This window comes from Sapajus apella, unplaced genomic scaffold (assembly GCF_009761245.1).
Source record: "Sapajus apella isolate SASKATOON/1434 unplaced genomic scaffold, GSC_monkey_1.0 scaffold46, whole genome shotgun sequence".
NCBI classification, from domain to species: Eukaryota; Metazoa; Chordata; class Mammalia; order Primates; family Cebidae; genus Sapajus; species Sapajus apella.
The window spans coordinates 11,919,307-11,944,372 of NW_022436986.1; the positions used below are offsets into that span (position 1 = coordinate 11,919,307).

At 35.4% G+C, this 25,066-nt stretch overlaps 1 protein-coding gene across 2 annotated transcripts in view; it reads left to right on the forward strand.

Moving 5' to 3' along the window:
• Positions 1-23,415, forward strand: part of TMEM38B (transmembrane protein 38B) — a 58,957-nt gene extending 35,542 nt beyond the window's left edge. The window contains exons 5-6 of one of the 2 annotated variants that reach the window (XM_032240274.1): positions 3,246-3,363; positions 21,488-23,415. In XM_032240274.1, the coding sequence (XP_032096165.1) occupies positions 3,246-3,363; positions 21,488-21,703 (334 nt within the window). In that variant the 3' untranslated portion in view covers positions 21,704-23,415. Of the gene's footprint in view, positions 1-3,245; positions 3,377-21,487 lie in introns of both variants that reach the window. The other variant, XM_032240275.1, reaches the window with a different exon arrangement.
• The last annotated feature ends 1,651 nt before the right edge of the window (positions 23,416-25,066 follow it).

Here is a 25,066-nt window from a genome sequence, read left to right on the forward strand (position 1 = left end):
AACACCTGGAACCTGAAATGTTACTGATATGGGAACACGCTCTTTGCATATTTGCAAGTTAAAGATCTTAAGATGAAGAAATCATCCTGGATTTCTGGTGGGACTGAATGCAGTCACATGTATCCTTTTAAGAGGAAAGCAGAGGGAGATTTGACCACACATCTCAGTGATTAGAATGATATAGCCACAAGCCAAGGAATGCTGGTGGCCACCAGAAGCTGAAAATCACAAGGAATGGATTCTTTTCTAGTATCTCCAGAGGTAGTGTGGCCCTAGTGACACTCTGATTTTGACTGAATGAGACTGATTTTAAATTTCTCTGTTTTAAGCAACTGAATTTGTTGTAATTTATTACAGTAGTCATAAGAAAGTAACACCGATTTTTGTACCAGGATGTAGTGTGCTGCTGGAACAAATACCTGGGATTAGACAATTGGTGGAGGCTAGAGGAATTTTGAAGCGCACAGTAGAGTTATGGATGTTAAAGGCACTTCTGATGAGGGGTCCGAAGGAAGTGAGGAGCACATTAGAGAGAGCCTATAAATATATAGTCTTAGAAAATACATATATTGTTATAAGCAAAATGTTGGTAGGAATATTGTTACAGATGCTGGTGAAGACTTCAAAGGAAATGAGGAACATGATTTTGGGAACTGGAGAAAGGTTATCCTTGTTATGCAGTGGTGGAAACTTAGCCACACAATTGTTTGCCACAGTTGTGTGGAAAGCATAACTTGTAATCAGTGAATGTGGATGTTTTTGCTGAGGAAATGTCCAAGCAAAGTTTTCTAGTTATAGTATGGTTATTTTTGATGCTTATAGTAAAGTGCAAGAGGAAAGGGTTAAATTGAGGGAATGAATGTTACTAACCAAATAAAACCCCTCAAAGCCAGGACTTGAACATTTGGGAAATTCTCAGCCTACTGGGACTGCAAAGTTCATAAGGCTGGGATATTCACTCTGGAGAGAAGACCAAGGGTGTGGCTGGACCACTTTTCCTAGTGTTGAAGGGATTGGATGTTTGATTCATGGATCCATTCAGTTGTTATAGCAGAAGCCAGGAATAGAGAGAAGGTTATCCAAGAAAGATCTGTGGAAGACTCTCTTTGTCTAGTGACATGGATTGCTGTGCATACACAGAAGACCCACTGGGGATTTGGAAATACTAAATCAGAAGAAACACTACCAGCTTGGACTGAAAGGAGAAAGATGGGATTAAATGAAAGAAGGCTGTCATACTTTTAAAATTCTGCAAGCTGGAATCGGGCTGATAAAACTGCTCAACTACAAACACATGCTTGGAAAAGGAAGAATGACTTCATGGTAGGAGCTACTGGCCCTGAGGCCTGAGGCCAGGCCATAGGTTGGATTCGGGTGCAGAGACCAGAACCATCAATGTAGAGGGTGAAGATGTGGATTTACCTCAAGCCGAAGAAGATTATTCTCATGCCTTGAATCCTAATGGAATTTGCCCTTCTGGATATTGAAATGGCTTGGGACTACTGAACCTTTTTCCTTCTCTTTTCTCTCTTTTGGAATGACAATATCTATAACTGTTATCCAATGCTTATTTCACCATTGCATTTTGGAAGCAGATAACTTCTTTGCTAGTTTTAGAGGAAACTAATATAGGAAGTATAAGAATTTTCTAAATACATCCTAATCTTTTTAACAAATCTCATACTCCAGTTTTAAGTGGACTTTTTCCCTAAATTTCAGCCGCTTCTCTAAGGCCTTGCTCCAATGCATTGTTTATGAAATCCTTGTTCCTTAGATTCAACCCTTAAGAGAATACAACACAAAATGGTAGATGTGTATGCCAAGGCGATGTACACATTGAGCCACTGTGGTACAGAAAACAAACTGTGAGAAAGAGTAGCAAAATAACCTTCCATGTTATCTTATTTTTTTTTAATTTTGTGTACATTTTATAATACAGTTTTACATGTATATAATTTCTAAATCGGTAATAATAATTTGGGAATATTATAAAACTTTTTTTTTTAACCAATAGAGATGCACAATCAAAAAGGTTTAGAGACCATTGTTCTAAAACATGACTGTTGGCAGTGCATTTGGTGGTCCTGCAGATCTGTTTCTTGCTTCAACAGTGTTTGGATGGAACAGATCTGAGGACTAAAAAAAAGAAAGAAGAAAACAATAAAATAAAATAAAACATGACTGTTACCCAGTCATATTGTTAAGCAAGATCCAGAACCTGAAAAAGACAAGGAATAGATTCTTTCTTAGAGTCTCTGGAGGTAATGTGGCCCTACTGACGATTTTAACTGAGTGATACAGATTTTAAATTTTTCTGTTTTAAGCCACTGAATTTGTTGTAATTTATTACAGTAGCCACAGGAAAGTAATACAGGTTTGGTGTATTGTCAAAACCTAACCCTGTTTGGAACTTAGTCCTCAGCTTATAATAATTAAATAAAATTTTAATAAAATGGCTTATAGGAACCTTTAGATTTGTTGTATTTTGCAGTGTGTCATTCCTAGAGTTTATCATTTATCTTTTTTACTTGTAAGATAGAGAGCTAGACAATGATTTGTTACTGAGATATGCTTTAAATATGTGGCAAATATATAACATAAAGTAATACTTCTTATTTGGTAGATTAGCATCTCATTTTAGGCTTTACAATTTAAGCATTAATATATTAGCTAAAACTAATATGCTGTGCTGGAGTTAGCTAAATGATGTGCTGAAGGTGGCTTTTACCGTTTTGTGATAACCAGTTGTGTGCATCTCTCCTCTTCGATGGAGTAACCTGACATTGGCCATGATGGGAGTATTTACATCATGGAAATGGGCAAATGCTAAAAATTTGGGCTTTCTTTTCCTCCAGTCTACCCTGTGAGTTTTTTAGCATTGTAAGGTTTTAAATCACTAATTCCAGATCATGATGTAGAACATGGAACTTTGAAATCCTTTATGTAAAAACTGTTATATGGCCAAAACGATTTCAGAAATACTGGATATAGAAATGTACTCTTTTTGTTGGAGAGTCAGAATATGTATGGTTATTCTAAAATCTATAGTTTATGCTGTGAAGAAAGGTATTTAACTTTGTATAACTCAGCATTTTCAACACTGTTTAAAGTGTGTTAACAAAACTCATCTTTGCATTCCATCTATTAGTGGCCTCTTAAATTACTGTTTTGCAGAGCACTCTTTGAGAAAGATAGAGATAGATCACATTTATTCCTTGCTGATTTAAAATGTGTTTTATTTTCAGCCCTTCCAAGGTCACCCTGCTGGGGTCGATTATCTTTACATTCCAGCACACCCAACATCTGGCAATATCAAAGCATAATCTTATGTTCCTTTATACCATCTTTATTGTGGCCACAAAGGTAAGAATTCAAAGTACCTATAATTATTACAAATCCTGTATGACATTCCCCTTCTTTACAATTCCACGTACTGGGCAAGTAAGAAGAACATTTATTTATTGTTAATAGCTAGAAAGAAGGATTTGGGGAGGTTTACTCAGCATATCCATGACTTTCTGAAACAGCTTTTCTGTGATTTCTCATTTGCTTTATGCTATAGGAAACACTTGCAGATAGCCTAGTAGTATACTGGAGAACAGAGGGTAGTGGAAATAGCCAAGGCCAATCAGAGACTGCAAAGATGATACTGTCTCATTTGTAAAATGAGGTATTTGAGAGAGGTATTCTCTAAGTTTCCTTAAAGCTCTAAAATTGCAAATATTTTATATTAGGACATATTTGTGGTTCTTTTTTTATTAATATTGCCTGGGTAGAAGCTTTATTCCTTCTTGAAGATAGGTTAGAGACAAGTAGCCTTGGGTTCAAATCCCAGTTTTGCTGCCTAATCCCTGAATAGGCAAGCCACTTAATATCTTTGAAACCTAATTTTCTCATCTTCATTGTATGACTATTGAGAGGATTGGAGAGGATGCATGTCTTTCTGTCACTGTATCTGATATGTCTTATGAATTTTATATCATGAGGCTAATTCTGATTATTCTTACCATGATTAAGTATTGTTCCCTATTCACAAGTAGACAATTGATTTTATAATAAGATTATTTAAGCCTATGGTCACCTCTATTTTAGAGTAGATATTTTTGGCTAAAACTTATCTACAGGATTTTTAAAAGGAAAACAGGATAGATTATATAAGTATGTGTCTTAGAAAGAACGAAGTCATCGTATGAATCATTTATTTTTGTTTCGATAGTCTCTGAAGTGGAGATGGTCTGTGGCTACAATTCAAGTAACAAATACTGGAGGCAAAGTCTCTTCACATGTGGTCTCTTCTAGTCCTCAAAGTTTGAGCTGTATATATTTTTTCTAATAGCTTCATTGAGATATATTTTTCATACTGTGTTAGTCTGTTCTCATGCTGCTAATGAAGGCATACCTGAGACTGGGTAATTTATAAAGAAAAAGAGTGTAATGGACTCACATTTCCCCATGGCTGGGGAGGCCTCACTGTCATGGCAGAAGGCAGAGGAGGAGCAAAGTTACATCTTACATGGTGGCAGGCAAGAGAGCTTGCACAGGGGAACTCCCATTTATAAAACCATCAGATTTTGTGAGACTTATTCACTATCACAAGAATAGCATGGGAAAGACCCTCATGATTCTGTTAACTTCATCTGGCCTTGCCCTTAACACATGGGGATTATTACAATTCAAGGTGAGATTTGAGTGTGAAGATAGGAGTGATATATGGTTTGAGCCAAACCATATTGTGTATCATATAATTTACTTTAAGTGTATAATTGAATAGTTTTTTAGTATATTCATGGAAGTGTGCAATTATCACTACAAATCAGTATTAGAACATTTTTATCACTCCAAAAAGAAACATCGTATTCTTTAGAAATCATTTCATATTCTCCTCAATACTTCCAGCTGTAGCCCATTTATTTATCCATTCATCAATTGATAGACATTTTGATTGTCTCACTTTTTGGCTAGTATGAATAATGAGCTTTGAACATTCACGTAAAAAGTTTTGTGTGGACATGTGATTCATTTCTCTAGAGGGTATCATCTATGAATGAAATTTTTAGGCCATATGTTAATTCTGTGTTTATCTCTTTGAGGAACTGACAGATTGTTTTCCAAAGTGGCTTTATCTTTTTATATTCCCACCAGCAATGTATGAGATTTCCAATTTCACCACACCATTACTAGCTCATATTATTGTCTGTCTTTTTAATCATAGCCACCCTAGTGGGTGTGAAGCGGCATCTCATTGTGGTTTTGATGTACATTTCCCAGATGGCTGATAATGCTGAGTATCTTTTTTGTGTTTGTTAGCAATTTGTGTTCTTCTTTGGAAAAATAACTAGTCAGATCATTTGCCCATTTTAAATTTATGTTGAGTTTTCCTGTTGAGTTGTAAAATTATTTTCATATTTTGGATACTAGAATCTTATCAGACTTAATGATTTGCAGATATTTTCTTCCATTGTGTAAGTTTTTTTTCACTGGTAGTTTCCTTAGAAGCACAAATTGGTAAAATTTTGATGTAGGCTGGGCGCCATGGCTCATATCTGTAATCTCAGCACTTTGGGAGGCTGAGGTGAGCAGATCACCTGAGGTCAGGAGCTTGAGACCAGACTAGCCAACATAGTGAAACCCCATCTCTACTAAAAATATAAAAATTAGCCAGGCGTGGTGGTGGGTGTCTGTAAACTGAGCTACTCAGGAGGCTGAGGCAGGAGAAACGCTTGAACCAGGAAAGCAGAGGTTCATTGAGTTGAGATTGCATCACTGCACTTGAGCGTGAGTTATAGAGAAAGACTCTGTCACACACACAAAATTTTTTTTTTAAATGAAGTTCAGTTTACTCTTTTGTTGTATGTTCTTTGTGTGTCATAGCTAAGAAACCGTGGCCAAATTTAAGGTCATGAAGATTTACCTCTATATTTTCCTCAAGGGTTTTATAGTTTTAGCTCTTGTGTTTAGGGTTTATGATCTGCTTTGGGTTAAGTTTTGTGTATCGTATGATGAACAGTCCAACTTTTTTCATGTGGATATCTAGTTGTCCCAGCACTATTTATTATAAAAACAATTCTTAACCTTTGTGAATTGCCTTTACAATCTTGTCAAAAATCAGTTGACTGTAAATTTGAGGGTTTATTTCTGGATTATCAATTTTATTCCATTCACATATGTGCCCGTCCTTATGCTATTACCACTAAGTCTTAATTGTTGTAGCTTTATAGTTGGTTTTGAAATCAAGAAGTGTGACTCTGGTAGGATCCAAGATGGCTGATTAGAAGCAGCTGTGGTCCACAGCACTCACGGAGAGGAGTGAAAAGGGGAGAGTGAATTCAGCATCTTCAACTGAAATATCGAGGTTCTTGCATTGGGACTGTCTAGCCAGACAGCTTAACCTGTGGAGAAGGAAGAAGAGCAGTGGGGTCAGGAATGATGGCTCACCCAGGAGCAGCATGGAACCAAAGGAACTTCCATAGCCAGCCAAGGGAAGCGGTGAGTGATTATGCAACCTTGTCCAGGAAGCCATGCTTCTCTCATAGAGCTTTGCAACCTGTGGATCAGGAATCAGGAGATCCCCTTGTGAGCCCATGCCATAAGTGTCTTGGGTTCGATACACAGAGCTGTGTGGGGTTTTGGCAGAGCAGCCACTCAGGCACACACAGAGACCCAGGACTTTTATATACTCTGGCCCTGGGGTCCCCAGCAAATGAGGAAATTCATCTATACATATCCCTAGGAAGGGGGTTGAATCCAGAGAACCAAGCAGCATCATTCTGCAGGCCCCACTTCCATGGCACCTCACAATTTAAGCCCATGGGCTTGGGTTCCAGCTGGGTTCCAGCCTGCCAGCAGCAGCAGCAGGCTGGAATCTGCCTGAGACAGGTCTGAGTTCTGAGGGGAAGAGTGGCTGGCATCTGTATGGTTTGATTGACTTAGCCGTTCTAGCCTGCTGGCTTTGGAGAATGCAAATAGTCCGGATGCATAACGCAGCACAGCTGCCTTGGCAGATCATGGCCAGGTTGCTTCTTTAAGCAGGACCCTGATCCATTTATCCTCTATGGGTGGGACCTTCCTGTGGGGGCTTCAGCCACTTCAGCAGGGGTTCTGTTGGGACGTAGCTGTCACGGGGAGGAGTTGCCACCATCTGTGTTGGTCAGTAGACTCAGCCGCTCTAGCCTGCTGGCTTTGGAGAATACAAATGTTACAGATAAGAAAGGGTTTCCCCGCAGTGCAGCACAGCTGCTTTGCTAGATCGTAACCAGACTTGCTTCTTTAAGCAGGACCCTGATCCATTCCTCTTCACTAGACAGGACCTCCCTGCAGGGACTTTATCCATTCCAGCCAGGGTTCTCCATCTGTCCCTGGGATGGAGCTCCTGGAGGAAGGGACATCTGCCATCTCTGTGGTTTGGTTGACTCATCCATTCTAGGCTGCCGGCTTTGGAACGCCCCAATGATTTGGACAAGGAAGGGCCTCCCACCCAGTGCAGTACACCTCTTATACCAAAAAGCAGCCTGACTATTTCTTTGAGCAGGTCCCTGATTCTGTTCCTCCTGATTGGGTGAGACCTCCCCACAGGGGTCTCCAGCCACCTCCTACAGGTGTGTTCAGTCCAGCAGCAGGTCACTACTCCTCTGGGATGGAGCTTCCAGAGGAAGGAGCTGGCTGCTATTTTTGCTGTTTCATAACCTTCACTGATAATACCTCCACGTTGGGGAAAAACCAAGGCAACTAGGGTCTGGAGTGGACCCCCAGCAAACTGCAGCAGCCCTACAGTAGACTGGCCTGACTGTTAAACAGAAAACAACGATATCAACAAAAAAGTCCCCACAAAAACCCCTTTCAAAGGTCAGCAGCTTTAAAGATTGAAGGTAGATAAGCCCACAAAGATGAGAAGGAATCAACACAAAAACAATGAAAACTCAAAAAGCCAGAGTGCCTCTTCTGCCCCAAATGACTGCAGCATCTCTGCAGCAAGGGCACAGAACTAGGCTGAGGCTGAGATGGCTGATTTGACAAAAGTAGGCTTCAGAAGGTGGGTAATAACGAACTTGACTGAGCTAAAGGAGCATGTTCTAACCTAATGCAAAGAAGCTAAGAATCCAGATATAAATCCAGAGATGATAGCCAGAATAGCCAGTTTAGAGAAGAACATAACTAACCTGATTGAGCAGAAAAACACAAGATGAGAACTTCACAATGCAACCACAAGTATCAATAGCAGAATAGATGAAGTGGAGGAAAGAATCTCAGAGCTTGAAGACTGTCTTTCTGAAATAAGACCAGCAGACAAAAATAGAAAAAAATAATGAAAAAGAATGAACAAAACCTCTGAGAAATATGGGATTATGTAAAGAGACTGAACCTATGACTGATTGGAATACTTGAAAGAGATGAGGAGAATGGAACCAAGTTGGAAAACATACTTCAGGTTAATATACAGGAGAAATTATCTCACCTAACAAGAGAAGCCAAATTTCAAATTCAGGAAATTCAGGGAACCCCAGTAAGATACTCCATGAGAAGATCAATCCCAAGACACATAATCATCAGATTTTCCAAGGCTGAAATGAAAGAAAAAATGTTAAGGACAGCCAGAGAGAAAGACCAGGTCACCATCAAAGGGAAACCCAGCAGACTAACAGCAGACCTCTTAGTGGAAACCCTGCAAGTCAGAAGAGATTGGGGGCCAATATTCAACATTCTTAAAGAAAAGAATTTCCAATGCAGAATGTCATATCCAGCCAAACTAAGCTTCATAATTGAAGGAGAAATAAGATCCTTATCAGACAGCCAAATGCTGAGGGAATTCATCGCCACCAGGCCTGGTTTGCAAGAGTTCCTGAAGTAAGTAATAAATATGGAAAGAAAAAATCATTACCAGCCACTACAGAAACACACTGAAACACAGACCAGTGACACTATGAGGCAACCACATAAACAAGTCTGCAAAATAACCAGCTAGCATCATGATGACAGAATCAAATTCACATACAACTGTACTAACCTTAAATGTAAATGGGCTAGATGCTCCAATTTAAAGACACAGAATGACAGCTGGATAAAGAACAAAGACCCATCAGTATGCTGTGTTTAAGAGACTCATCTTCTGAGCAAAGACACACATAGGCTTAAAATAAAGGGATGGAGGAAAATTTACCAAGCAAATGGAAAACAGAGAAAAGCAGGTTTGCAGTCCTAGTTTCAGACAAAACAGACTTTAAAACCAACAAAGATCAAAAAAGACAAAGAAGGGCATTACTCAGTGGTAAAGGGTTAATTCAACTAGAAGAGCTAACTATTCTAAATATTTATGAACTCAATAAAGGAGCACCCAGATTCATAAAGCGAGTTCTTAGAGAACTACAAAGAGACCTAGACTCCCACACAATAATAGTAGGAGACTTTAACACCTCACTGACAATATTAGACCAATCGTTGAGACAGAAAATTAACAGATATTCAGGACTTGACCTCAGATCTGGATCCAGCAGACCTGATATCTACAGAACTGTTCACTCAAAAACAACAGAATATGGATTTTTCTCATTGCCGCACAGAACTTAATATAAAACTGACCACATAATTGGAAGTAAGACACTCCTCAGCAAATGTAAAAGTACTGAAATAATAACAAACAGTCTCTCAGACCACAGCAAAATCAAATTAGAACTCAAGATTAAGAAATGCACTCAAAACCAGACAACTACATGGAAATTGAACAGCCTGCTCCTGAATGACTCTTGGGTAAATCATGAAATTAAGGCAGAAATCAAGAAGTTCTTTGAAACTAAGGAGAACAAAGAGACAGCATACCAGAATCTCTGGGATGCAGCTAAAGCAGTGTTAAAATTTATAGCACTATAATAGGGAAATTTATAGCACTAAATGCCCACATCAAAAACTAGAAAGATTTCAAGTTAACAACCTATCACCTCAATGAAGAGAACTAGAGAACCAAGAGCAAACCCCAAAGCTAGCAGAAGACAAATAATCAAGATCAGAGCTAAACTGAAGGAGATAGAGACATCAAAAATCCTTCAAAAAAAAATTAATGAATCCATGAGCTGGTTTTTGGAAAACATTTAAAGACTGCTAGCTAAACTAATAAAGAAAAACAGAAGAATCAAACACAATCAGAAATGATAAGGGGGTGTCACCACTGACCCCACAGAAATATGAACAACCACACCTATACTATAGAGAATACTATACTACATACTATAAACAGAGATTACTATAAACACCTCTATGCAAATGAACTAGGAAATCCAGAAGAAATGGATAAATTTCTGGACACACACACCCTCACAAGACTGAATAAGGAAGAAGTTGAAACCCGAAATAGACCAGTAATGAGTTCTTAAATTGAGACAGTAATAAATAGCCTACCAACCAAAAAAAGCCCATGACCACATGGATTCACATGAACATTCTTATCTTTTTCTTGATCCTGGGGAGAAAGTATTTTGTATTTCACTATTAAGTATAATGTTGGCTATGGGTCTTTTCTGGATGCCTTTTAGCAGAGTAGGAAGTTAGTTCCCTTCTACTTCTAGTTCGCAGAATGGGTGAGAGCTGTATTGTTTTTGAGCTTCTAAAACTTTATAAAGAAAATGAATGTGTATTGTGGATTTGGTAAGAATAAATAGCACTGGCATCTTACATTTTCTTCAGTTATAGGAACAGTTTTTGTTCATGGCCTAATTTGTGGAATAAAAATGATAATTTTTCTTACAATTGTTGCTGGATATAAAGTTCTGTATTTTAACATCCAAACTTAAACACCATACTGCAATGTAATAATAATAAAGTTATTTAAAAATAGGAAAACATACAGTGTTGAACTTCTTTTAAAATATTTCTCAACATTTTCCCAATTAGAAAGTATATCCACCAGTTTCTATATAGAATATTCATTAACTCATTCATTTAACCAAATCCCATTTAAATTTTACTGATAATATATTTGATAATTTTAATCATCATGATTTTATTTTTTAAATTTTATTTTAGTAGTTTTTGGGGAACAGGTGTTTTTTGGTTACATGGATAAGTTCTTTAGTGGTAATTTCTGAGATTTTGGTACACCTGTCACCTGAGCAGTGTATATTGTACCCAATGTGTAGTCTTTTGTCCTTCACCCGCTCCTGTTCTTCCCCCGGGCTCCTCAGAGTCCATTATATCATTCTTATGCCTTTGCATCCTCACAGCTTAGCTTCCACTTATAAGTGAGAACATACAGTATTTGGTTTTTCATTCCTGAGTTACTTCAGTTAGAATAATGGTCTTCAACTTCATCCAGGTTGCTGCCGATGCCATTATTTTGTTCCTTTTTATGAGTGATTAGTATTTCGTGGTGTATATATACCACATTTTCTTTATCCACTTCTTGGTTGATGGGCATTCAGGCTGGTTCCATATTTTTGCAATTGCTAATTGTGCTGCTATAGACATGAGTTTGCAAATGTGTTTTTCATATAATGACTCCTTTTCCTCTATGGAGATAACCAGTTGTGGGATTATTGGATCAAATGGTAGTTCTACTTTTAGTTCTTTAAAGAATCTTCATACTGTTTTCCATAGTAGTTGTACTAGTTTATATTCCCACCAGCAGGGTTAGTGTTCCCTTTTAAACCACTCTACACCAATATTTTAAAAATATTTAAAAATAAAAATGGTTTGAAAAAAGATTGAGAAATATGGATTATTTATTGGCTGCTCAGTATAAGGAGTAATTGTGAAATACAGCTGTTGTGGAATAAAGCAGAAGGAATGGTAAAGAGTGACTAAAAGTGAAAGAGGCTGTTGGGTTTTGAAATTAAGAGATATATGGTGACCTTGGTAAAAGCAATTTCAGTGGACTGGTAAGGGATAGAAAAATGATTGTAATTCATTGAGGTGAATAAAAAAGTGAAGATGAAGAGTATAAACTATTTTAAAGGGATTTGAAGGGAGTGTAAACAGGAATAAAACTTGGGAGAGCAGTTTGGCAATATCTGACAAGGTTGAAGATTCATATATTTGTGACCTGTTAACTCCATTTTTAGGTATAACCAACAGCAGTGTTTCCAAGGTATGGTACAGGGCCCAACTTTATCAGGATCACTTTAAAAAAATGTTTTAGCAAAGTAGCATTTAGTATTTATTTATGAAATTATTAGAAGTGAACTCCTTTAAAATGTTTTAAAAATCAGTTTAATATATGCATATTAAACTATATTCATGGATAATAAAGTACATTTAGTCTGGGAGTACATTTTGATGAGTTTTGACAAATTTGTACATCTGTGTAACCACTACCACAGTCAAGGTATGAAACATTTCTATCACTTCAGAACGTCCCCTTGTACCTTACTCTAGTAAATCCCAGCCACTACCCATAGCCCCAGTGTACCATTTATCTACTTTCTATCACTACAGATTAGACTTGTCTTTTCTGTAGTTTTATATAGTCATATAGTATGTACTCATTTTGTTTTTGAGATGTACCCATGTAATTGCATATTCCTAAGTAGTATTAGGTACCACGATTTGTTTATACAGTTATCTGTTGATGGATTTTGGTGTATTTCCAGCTTTTGATTATTTGAAAAAGGTTTTTATAAATAAAGCTGCTATGAATATGCATACATACATGTCTATACATAGACATGTATTTTCATTTCACTTAATAACTAGGAGTAGAATTGCTGGGTCATATGAAAAGCATATGTTTAACTTTTAGAAACTGCCACACTATTTTTCAAAACGGTTGTATCATTTTACATTTCCACCAGCAATGTATGAGTTCTAATTGTCCTAGATCCTTGCTAATTATTTGGTATTATCAGTCATTTTAATTTTAGTATTTTATAGGTATAAAGTGGTATCGTATTGTAGTTTTATTTTGCATTTCTCTGATGGCTAGAGACTTGAGCATCTTTTCATGTGTTTACCGGCCATTCATACGTCGTCTTTTGAACAATGTTTAAATATTTTGTCCATTAAAATTGTATTATTATTGAGTTGTAACAGTTCTCTATATATTCAGAATGTCAATTTTAGGTGAGACACATGTATTGCAAATAATTTTCTCCCAGTTTATGCTGTTCCTTTTTATTTCTTTAATGTCTTTAGAAGAGCTAAAGTTTTAAATTTTGATGAAGTTCACTTTACTAGATTTTCCTCTTATGGCCCTTCTTTTTGTGTCCTATTTAAGAAATTCTTTTATTCCTCAAGGTTTTAAAGAGTTTTCACCTGTTTCTTCTAAAAGTTTAATTATTTTTGCTTTTACTTTTAGAGTCTGTGAACCATTTCAAATTAAGTTTTACAAGTCCTGTGAGGTAAAGGTCAGTTTTTTTTTTCCCATATGAATATGAAATTGTTACAACACGGTTTGTTGAAAAGACAGTTCTTTCCCTCATTGAATGATCTTGCCACTTTTGTTGAAAATCAGTTGGCTTGACCTATGTGGGTCCATTTCTGGACTATATTCTGTTCGATTGATTTATATGTCTATTTCTAGCCAATACTAAACTGTCTTAATTACCATAACTTTAGAGTAAGTCTTAAAATCAAGTAGTACAGTTTCTTCAACTTTATTCTTTTAAAAATATTTCTCAGGATAGTTTAGATCTTTTATATTTGTAAGTAACTTTTATGACTAAGTTGTTACTTTATAAGGGAAAAAAAAAGCCTTCTGGAATTTTTTTGAGAGTGAACCTACAGATTAATTTGGGAAGAAATCACATCTTAAAAAGGTTTGGTCTGCTGGTCTCTGAACATGGTATGTTTATCGATTTATTCAGGCCTTCTTTAAATTTTTGGAGTACTATTTTGTGTTTTTTATTGTTTTGTATGTGTCTTGCTTAATTTAAATTTATCCTGAAGTAGTTCATATTTTTGGATACCTTTAGAAATAGTAGTTTTTCAAATTTCAATTTGGAATTTTATGTTGCTTGTATTTAAATATATAGTTAATTCTTACACATTGTTCTTGTATACTGTGACCTTGCTAAATTCGCCTGTTGGTTCTGGTAGCTTTTGTGTGGATTTCTTAGCATTGTCTATATACGTAGTCTTATCTATGTTAAAGAGTTTTACTTTTTCCTTTTCAATCTGGGTGCTATTTTTTTTCTTGCCTTATTATATTGGCTAGAATGTCTGTACAATGTTGAATTGAAATGGTGAGAGTAGACATCTTTGTTTTGTTTGTGACCTTAGTGGAAAAACATTCAGCCTTTTACCTTAAATATGATGTTAGCTCTTAAGCATCTTGTAGATGTCCTTTATGTGGATGAGGAAGTTCTCTTTTATTTCTATTTTGCTGGCATTGTTTATCATGAATGGGTATGGAATTTTATCACATGCTTTGTTCTGTATCAGTTAAAATAATCGAAGGAGTTTTATCCTATATTCTATTAATATAGTGGATTACATTGATTGATTATTAAAATATACATAAATCTTTCATTCCTGTGATAAACCCCATTTAGTCATGATGTGGTATCCCTTTTGCATATTACTGAATCCAATTTTTAAAATTTTTCCAAGATTATTTTTTCCTGTATGTTAGTGGATACTAGTTTGTAATTTCCTTTGCAATTTTTTTTCTCTTTTTTGTATTAACATAAAACTGGGCTCATTAAATAAATTGAAAAGAATTTCTCTGTTCTTTGAGTTTATGTAGGTTTGATGTTATTTATTGGTAAATGTTTGATAGATTCATTAATGAAGTCATTTGGGCCTAGAATTGTCTTTAAAAGAAATAATGATTTCTTACATAGATAGAGGGCTATGCAGATTTTTAAGTTTACTTGTGTCTGTTTTGCTAAGTTGTAATTTTTAAGGAATTTACGATTTTACTTAAGTTTTTTATTGTTGGCATGAAATTGTTCACAGTAGTTTTTTGCTATCCCTTTAATGTCTGTAGAAGTTGTGGTAATGCCTCCACTTTCATTTCTGATATTGGTAATCTGTATTTTCTTTTTCTCTCTTTTAAAATCACTCTACCTAGAGGTTTGTCAATTTCATTGATTTATTTCAAAGATCCAGCTTTTGGTTTCATTGGTTTTTCTGTTTTAGATTTCATTAATTTCAGGTCTTTATTATATCCTTCCTTCTGTTTACTTTGGGGTTTACTTGGTTCTTCTTTTACTATAAAGAAAAGATTGATAAGTTTGACTCCATAAATTGTTTTTTAAAGTTGCTTGGCAAAGCCAGTGTGGAAAAAGTCAAAATAGCTATCAAACTGTGATAAAATACTTACAACATGTATCAAAGGGCTGGTATGCCTGATATATAACAACCTCTTAAAAATTAAAGGATAAACGACCAAGTCTCCTGGAAAAATTAAAAGAAAGTTATTAACAAAAATTCACACAGAAAAGATTGGGAAATATTCCTCAAACATTAAAAATTATGAAACTCATACTTGAGAAATGTTAATTAAAATAACACTGAGATACCATTTCCATCAAACTGGCACAAAATTTAGAATTTTTATTTTATTTTATTTTATTATTGAGACAGGGTCTCGCTCTGTCGCTCAGGCTGGAGTGCAGTGGCATTATCATGGCTCACTGCAGCTTTGACTTCCCAGGCTCAATCTTCCCACTTCAGCCTCCTGAGTAGTTGGGACTACAGGTGTGTGCCACCATGCCTGGCTGATTTTTGCATTTTTTTGTAGAGACAAGGTTTCACTATGTTGCCCAGGCTGGTCTTGAACTTGGACTCAAGCAATCTTCCCACAAACTGTAAAACTTTAAAAGTCTGGCTACCCATTCTATTGATGATGCTGTGGAGAATCAGGCACTCCTGCAAATGTTCTTTTTCAGTGTTTTCTGGATGTCATCCATGTTTGTGTTTTTTCAATATATTTTTAGCTATTCTTGTATATTGATATGAACTTTAATAGCAATTTGTCTAGCTCTGTAAAAAACCGTGTTGGTATTTTTATTGCAGTTATGTTAAATTTAGAAGCTAATTTAAGGAGGCAGTTATGCATAGGAAGGAAAGCATGGAAAAAGGAGTGAGGACTGAGCCATGAAATTCTCTAATATTTAGAGAAGGGAAATCTAGAATGGGAAACAAAAAAGGAGTGGTTGATGAGGGTTTTAAGGAGGAGGAGATATTTGTAAGGAGCATAGATGTGTGGAATAATGATGAGAAGTATCTTCAGGTAATGTATTGTTTAATACATGAATGAGGGACACTATTCTTAGGCCCTTTTGGGGATATAAATGACCTATAAACATTGAATAAGGTATAATATATACATTTTATTCATTGATGCATTGAATAAGATGTAATATATTGTTAAATACATGAATGAGGAACACTGTTCTTAGGTGCTTTGGGGGATATAAATGATTATATAAACATTGAATAAGACCCAAATCCTGTCCTATTATTGTCTAAAAAGGAATGAGACATGTTAACTTTTTAAACTTTATGAGAAGTACTAAGTTTGCTGTATTCATCACTGCATCCTTAGCATTGAGTCTAGTGTATATAGTTGATTTTTAATATATATATATTTGTTGACTGACTAATAAATGACCAATATGCTCTTTCACAGGTCATTTTAATTATTCCACACTTAAAGATATACACCAGAAAAGAACAATTCATTCACCTATTTTTTTTTTTTACATTTTGTAAAAGTGTAAATCCTATGATTTTAATTTATTTGAATCATTCATGTTAATAATTAGCCATGTCTGAAGGAATGGCATAATCTATGGAGAAAGCATAGAGTGATCAGAAAACCTAGTTGAATGTGCCATGTGCTGTTAGGGATTCATTTTAGGGCCAAGTGACTTTCATTGGAAGACATTGATAAGGGTTTAATGGAACAGACACGAGTTACACTGCAAAGGATTACTTGAATTTGGGCAGGTGGAGACAGGAAGAAGTATGTTCTGGATGAAGGGAGAGGATAATTATGCAAATTTGCTTATATAGATATTCTGCAGTTTTCCTTGAATTATTGCGATGAGAAAGATGTAACATTTATTAATTCAGTGTATTCTCAATGCTGGGCTCTATAGAGAATATCAAAGTAGATATAAGTACCATTTGTACTTATACTGAGTGTCACATTTTACTGGACATTTTGAAATGATGTAACGAGATATTATATAAAGAATATAGCAGAGCTTTAAACAATTTCTTTACCTGAATTAATTTATATTTTAGGATATGTTGAAAATACCAAAATATTTTTGGGGCTTCTATTTTCTTTTGTTTCTTCTCCTCCTAAAGTAAGAGACCATGAAGCCAAATGCTATTTAATTTAGGTAATATGCTTTTTCTATTAATAGTTTGCTAAATAAGGAGACAGTTATATTTTATTTGTAAAAGAATAATGATTTATTCTATTTGTCATAATTATATTTGTCACCATGTTAAATCAAGGTCTGATAAGAGATGGAATTCACAGAAGTTTGTCCTTGAACCTCATATGTCTATTTCAGCAGTAATTTCTTTTTAAATTTATTTTATTTTATTTTTTAAATTTTACTTTAAGTTCTGGGGTACATGTGCAGGTCATGCAGGATTGTTGCATAGGTGCATACTATATCCAGCATTTCTGCCATGTTATCACTCCCCACCATTCCCACCCCCCACTGTCCATCCCCTACCCCCCCAATGCCCCCAGTGTGTGCTGCTCTTCTCCCTGAGTCCACGTGCTCTCATTGTTCAACGCCCACCTATGAGTGAGGACATGCAGTGTTTGATTTTCTGTTCTTGTGTCAGTTTGCTGAGAATGATGGTTTCCAGATTCATCCAAGTCCTTACAAAGAACACGAACTCATCGTTTTTTATGGCTGCATAGTATACCATGGTGTATATATGCCACATTTTCTTTGTCCAGTCTATCATTGATGGGCATTTGGGTTGGTTCCAGGTCTTTCTTTGATGTTGTGAACAGGACTGCAATGTACATATGTGTGCATGTGTCTTTATAGTAGAACAATTATAGTTCTTTGGGTATATATATCCAGTAATGGGATTGCTGGGTCAAATGGAATTTCTGTTTCTAGATCCTTGACAAATCACCACACTGTCTTCCACGATGGTTGAACTAATTTACACTCCCAGCAACTGTGTAAGAGTGTTCCTATTTCTCCACACCCTGTCCAGCGTCTGTTGTCTCCAGACTTTTTTAATGATCGCCATTCTAACTGGCATGAGATAGTATCTCAATGTGGTTTTGATTTGCATTTCTCTAATGACCAGTGATGATGAGCATTTTTTCATGTTTGTTGGCCTCATATATGTCTTCTTTTGTAAGTGTCTGTTCATATCCTTCACCCACTTTTGAATGGGGTTGTTTGTTTTTTTCTTGTATATCTGTTTTAGTTCTTTGTAGATTCTGGATATTAGCCCTTTGTCAGATGGGTAGACTGCAAAAATTTTTTCCCATTCTGTTGGTTGCCAGTTCGCTCTAATGATGGTTTCTTTTGCTGTACAGTAGCTCTGAATTTTAATTAGATCCCATTTGTCTATTTTGGCTTTTGTTGCCATTCCTTTTGGTGTTTTAGTCATGAAGTCCTTGCCTATGCCTGTGTCCTGGATGGTTTTACCTATGTTTTCTTCTAGTGTTTTTATGGTGTTAGGTTTTATGTTTAAATCTTTAATCCATCTGGAGTTAATTTTAGTGTAAGGCATCAGGAAGGTGTCCAGTTTCTGCTTTCTTCACATTGCTAGCCAGTTTTCCCAACACTATTTATTAAACAGGGAATCCTTTCCCCATTGCTTGTTTTTGTCAGATTTGTCAAAGATCAGTTGGTTGTAGATGTGTGGTGTTGTTTCTGAAGCCTCTGTTCTGTTCCATTGGTCTCTGTCTCTGTGTTGGTACCAGTACCATGCTGTTTTGATTACTGTAGCCTTGTAGTATCATTTGAAGCCTGGCAGTGTAATGCCTCTGGCTTTATTCTTTTTGCTTAGGACTGTCTTGGCTGTGCAGGCTCTCTTGTGATTCCATATGAAGTTTAAAGTGTTTTTTTCCAGTTCTGGCATTAATTTCTGATGTCAGCAATACTTCTCAACTGAGTGATGAGTCTTTTGGGAGTGGAGATTCTATTAAAACGCTCGACTTTGAAAAATACTTACTATAGTTCATGTTCTCAGAAAATATTTTAAACCCTGGCACTCTTCTCTTTTGGATTTTGTAAAAAAAGACATTGCTGTTTTCCTGACAGTAGACTATTGTTTTTGGTTTGAATTCTGTTATCTTTTATTTGCAGTTCATTAAGTCAAGCTATGACCAAGATAATTGTGCTAGTGTATCTCATTGTAACTATTTATGCTAAGAAATAATTTAATATAAAAAGTCCTTAGATCTTACCCAATAATGGCATAAACTTGGAGGTTAATGTTATATTTAGACTCCTCATTTTATATTCTCTCCAAGTGTGTATACTCATATTTATGCATTTACCTTTCACTTGTAAGATAAGTGACTTCCAGATTTATATTCATTATTTAAATGTTCCTAGGAAACCTCTATTAGTGCCCTTACTCTTCTTTATCTTTTGTAATTACTGATTTACTTGCCTGTCTCTGACCAATCTGTAAGCTCCTTGAGGGCAGGAACTACATTCAACATCTTTTGGAAGACAGTTGTTAATGCATAAGCAGAATATTTTAGTCCTATTGATAGTATTAGATTTAGTGCTGTTCTATTTCAGTTTGCCCTTCTACAGTGTAACCCTTTAGGGATCTTACTTTAAGCCTGAAGTACATCCCTGGGCAGTTTCACCTTGGCTGACCTTGAACTCCAACTTATCTTCCCAATACCAAGCAGCTGGCTGCTGAATTGCTGCTCAGCTATTTGGCCTCCCAGATATTGCTGTCTGCTAGGCTTTTGGATTCTCTTCCTTCTTATGTATGCAGAGTTTAGGGATTGGTAAATTCCTCCATGGTGAATTGTACAAATATTTGGGGACTCACTTCCATGTGGTTTCCTCCTCTTTGGGCTGTATTGACCTCAGGTCCCTACAGCTTTGGCTTTCTCAGATTCCAACCTATGGCTCCTTATCCCACCGGAACTTCTGCTTTCTATTCCCCTGCGCTGCGAATTTAGGTATATCCACAAGAAAAAGCAAGAGTGAATGTGGAACTCACTTTATCTAGCTTCCTTTCTCTTGAATAGTAGCCCCATCAGTTTCTGCCTATTTCAGTTGTTTCCCAGTATCTTTTAGCAGTTACTTTATATACTTCTGTCTTTTATTGATTTTGGTGAGAGACTGAGTCCTGATACAAGTTATGTAGTCATGACTGGCCTGAAGTCCATGGGCATGCATCTTTTAAAAATATATATATTTTTTAATTGAGGCCAGATTCACATAAAGTTAGCTGTTTTAAAATACACATTTCAGTGATGCTTAGTACTCTCGCAATGTGGTGTGTGAATGTGTTTTTATGTATATAAATGATAGTACACTATAGCTCTTGTTTTGTGTCTCGTTTCCACCTAACAGTGTGTTCTAAGAATTTTTTGCTTTTTCTTTTCTAACTTGCATAGACTGCATTTAATTTACCTAGTCCTTGTGTGATGAACTTATGCTTTTCCTCCAACTCCCTACACTGTATTGCAGCTAGCAAGAATTTATTCTTGATACCATTTTCCCCAAGCCAGGTAGGTTATATAGGGGTCTTCTTTGGAAATTTGATGCCCAAAATTTTTAGTTTGAGTCATTATCTGTGTTCTGAAGGGATTGAGTCTTGCGGAGATTCCTGTATTTTTTGGAGCTATTCTAGACTTGAAAATTTGGAGATTTATGTTGGCATCAGTCTAATTTCTTGGCCATATCTAAATATCTGTGAATACCACATTTTGCCAGATAAAGGAATGGGAGCACTCTCCACCCCTTGAGGCCTTGGCTCCTATGTATAAAAATATATATGGAAAAATTCGGGTGATAGAGACTTTCTACATTCCTTTGGGAGTATTCTGCAATTCACTGACAGTCTGACTTTAGATGATGATAGTCAGTGTATTTAGTAATCAAACTGAAAATCTGGATATTGCAAACTTGTTTACTGCTTAATAGCTATGTGACTTTGGGCGAGTTATCTAACCTCTCAGAGCCTTGGTTCCACATCTCTATGATTAGGGTTATAATAGAGTAGTTGTTGGGTTAAAATTAAAGAGAATAACAATGTAAAGCAGTTATCTCAGTTCTGATACATGCTAAGTGCATAGTAATGTTGATATTTTATCTTATTTCCTTTGAATACTAAATGCATTTCTGTGAAAATGGTTATTTTGCTCATTTGGCATGCCAAAATATGGTACCTTCTATTATTTTTAATGAGTTGTGTTCTTTTCCATTAAGTATAAACTCATGGAGAACAGAGATTTTTACCAGAATCTAGCTTAGATTGCTTCTCCTGCAGATTACATTAAGAATGCATTTTACATTTTTTTCCTTTTTTTCCCCTCTTTTGAGAAACAGAAAGCATTTGTACTTAAATTCAAAATTGAACTTTTTTTTCTCAGATAACCATGATGACTACACAGACTTCTACTATGACATTTGCTCCTTTTGAGGATACATTGAGTCGGATGTTGTTTGGCTGGCAGCAGCAGTTCTCATCATCTGAGAAGAAAAGTGAAGCAAAATCACCTTCCAATGGCACTGGTTCATTGGCCTCAAAGCCTAGTGCTGTTGCTTCAGATAATGTTAAAAAGAAACATACTAAGAAGAATGAATAAATTTACTTGATGAGCTCTACAAGGCCAAAAAAATTTTTTTTTTCTTATCTACCTGTTAGATTGTGATAATATTTCTATGTACATGATGTGAAATGAAGACTATATATATGGAATGGAGGTGACAGAGAGAAAGAAATTCTTTGAGGGAGACTAACCCTTTCTGGATTGTAATTCTTGAGTGTTATGAGTGTATCATGTGAATATGTTTTTCTGGTAAAAAAGATTCTGTTGTGATTATTTGAATAGTTTTATATTAATAAAAGAAGGCAATTTTTTTTAAATGTTAGAAAAAGCAAACCTGTCATTGAAAAGTAACAAAAAATTTAAACTTTAAAAAAAGTAGGTATTTTTATATTTTTAAATTTGAATCTATTTGAGCTTTAGTTCAGCAGAATTAAATTTTTACATTATCATTAAAATTGCTAGGTATGGAAAACAATTCCTATTTTATTTTGAACACTGAGAAGAATAAACTTTTCCTAAAACTCTTTATATTATAAATGAAAATAAATTGCTAGTTTATGTTTTAGATATAAACATTGTATTTTTTATTAATACATGCGTCAAATGGAAAATATCTGAAAATTTTTTTCCATATCGGATATTTTCTACTAGAAGTAATTTTACCACTTTTCATTGAGAACAGAGCATGAGTCTTAATCTGAAGTCTTTCTCATGCCCTTGTTTTTAAAAAAACTGTTTTTTCCAAAAAAAATCAAGGGTATAATTTTTAATAAATTGTTAATCCCATGTTTTGTAATTTTCATTTCATAAGCTTGGCTTATATTTTTCTCTCTCGTTAAAACACACTTGTTTTAATTGTAGGAGAAATTACTCTTCTCAGCATTTCTCATGTTCTTCTTTCTAATCTTCGTTGGTCTGAATATATTGGTAGTAGTTACTGTAATTATTCAACAAAAGTATCTCAATTCAAGAATTTTTCCAGTATGGCTTCTTTGTAGTGTCTACTGTTTTAGTTTTCTAGTTGAATGTCTCTGACGAGCTTTCATATAGTTTTATTTTTATCTACTGTACATGTGTTATTAATTTTATTTTAAAAGAAAACTAATCACCTTCATGTGGAGATGGTCTGAGAATTGTCCTCGGGCATTTGGTAGTAACTAGCTAACCAAGAAGAAACAGAGAAACCAGAACTTCATATGGCAGTCCATTCAGATGAAGAATGATGACATAAAATCTGGTTTTGTCTTAGCAAAATAAAAAAACAAGAAAAGATACTAAGTGATGTGAGATTTTCTTTATAATTTAAAAGTCCAGTGATAACATTAAAACTCTGTGACCTAGTTTATTTTACCAAAACCATGAACCTACTACCTGTATCAGGTATTTTGTATGGCTTAGAAGTACTCAAGTCACATTTTAGTTAGAAGTTTTGTTGTTGTTAAGTTTTTAACAAATATAACACCAGCAGGTACTATACTTTTACTTGCTTAAAAAATGGGGAGAGGACACTTTTGATAGTTTTGGAATGCCTAAGAAGTTTATTTTTAATATTGTGACAGAAAACATTAAATGTTTAAGAGTTCTATATGATATTTGGTACTCTTACAGTTAAAAACTTTTCAAAATTAATACTTTGTTACTTATTGACCAGTTTTGAAGTTTGGGTTTAACTATAGTTGAAATGGAAGGAAACTTGTTTTACACTTGTATTAAAGATAAATTTATTAAAGTAAGTTATTTAGCACCAATGGAGTATTACATTATTTTTTTGTTTCTTCTTTCATATTTTCCTTGAGGTAGGATTTCAGAAGTCATCTAGTGTTTTGACTAATATAGTATATATTGAGTGATTACTGTCCAGATGCATTGGTAGAAACTTTATTAATCTATGCAAGTATCTTATAACCCTCAATACAAGGTTCTTACGTAAAATCTGTACTGGAGAACATGACTTAGGCCTGAAACCCCTATCCTGAATCTGTTCAGATCACTTGGAGAGTCTTGACTTGGATTTGCAAAGCAGGTTAGACTCCTTACCCAAAGTGAAGTGTGAATAAGGCCTGTAGACCTGCCTCACACAGCTAATCAGAGGTGGCACTGAGAAAGTCAAGACTTCATAGGTCTCCTTAAAAAAAAACAAAAGGAGACAAGAAGCTGGCAAGACCATGGGCCAGCTTACCTCAGTGATCTCACCCTTAAGTAAAACGTGGCCAAATGAATTATCAAACTGATTTATCAGATTAGTCACTCTTCCTTACTGAGGGAGTATCAAGTAAGGGCTGGAGAGAAACAAGATATGTGGAGTGAGTGGGTTTCTTTGGAAATGCCAGCCTCCCTGTGAGCAGAGACCCAAAGATAGAGAGATGAGAGAAGAAGGGAGACTCTGGTTAGTGTTTTTTTTCTTTTTCCTATTCCTTAAAGCCCAGGCAACTTTCGATGGAAATCTACTTCAAATCACAAGCTGATTACAATTGAGTGGAACATTTCATGTTGTAAATGGAATAATGTGTTCAGAATGCTCTCCCTTTCCCCCAGTAAAGCCCGTTATAGTGTTGGCCCCAGGTATAATTCACATCCTTGGTTTTTTTCATTCAGTTGTTTATTCAGCAAATATTGAGTGCTAGTTGTGGGTCAATCATTATCCTAAACTCTGAAGATAACAGAAAACAATAAAAATGCTTGCTCCTTTGGAGTTTATATTCCAGTGGTGGACAGATAATAAACAGATGTATTCTTGTGATAATAAAAGTTATGAGTAAATATTAAGCAGGACATAAGGATAGAAAGGGGAGTGGGAGTGTTTGTTAAAAGAGGACTGCTAGGCCTTTCTGTTAAAATTGCATTTTAGCAGAGACCTGAAGGATGTGAGGGAGCATGCCATGTAGACTTTGGATAAATGTAAGAGTTATGCTGATCCTTCATATACTTGATTTAAAGCATATATTCCCCCAAATTATTGAATTTATTTTTCTTATTAAGAATAATTTTACTCTGTAGTTTGTAACAGACATACTTCTTAAACAATTTATTTTTTACAATTTTTTTCTCGAGATAAGATTTACATACAATAAAATACACAAATAATATACATATCATGCATTGTGAAAAATGCATATAACTTTATAACCTTAACTTCTACTTAGATATGTTACTAGCACTTCTGGAAGTTTCTTTCCAGTCAACTCCCTGCAACTGAATTTAACATGAGTCATGCAATATGTTCTCATTTGTGTAGGCTTCTTTAAAATTCAGCATAATGCTTTTGATATCATCTATCTTGTTGGCATTTATTAGTAGTTTATTCCTCTGTAATTGCTTACGAGTTCCATCTTATGGATATACCACCGTTTTTATCCTATTGATGCACATCAGTGATGTTTCTAGTTTAGAGTTTTCCAA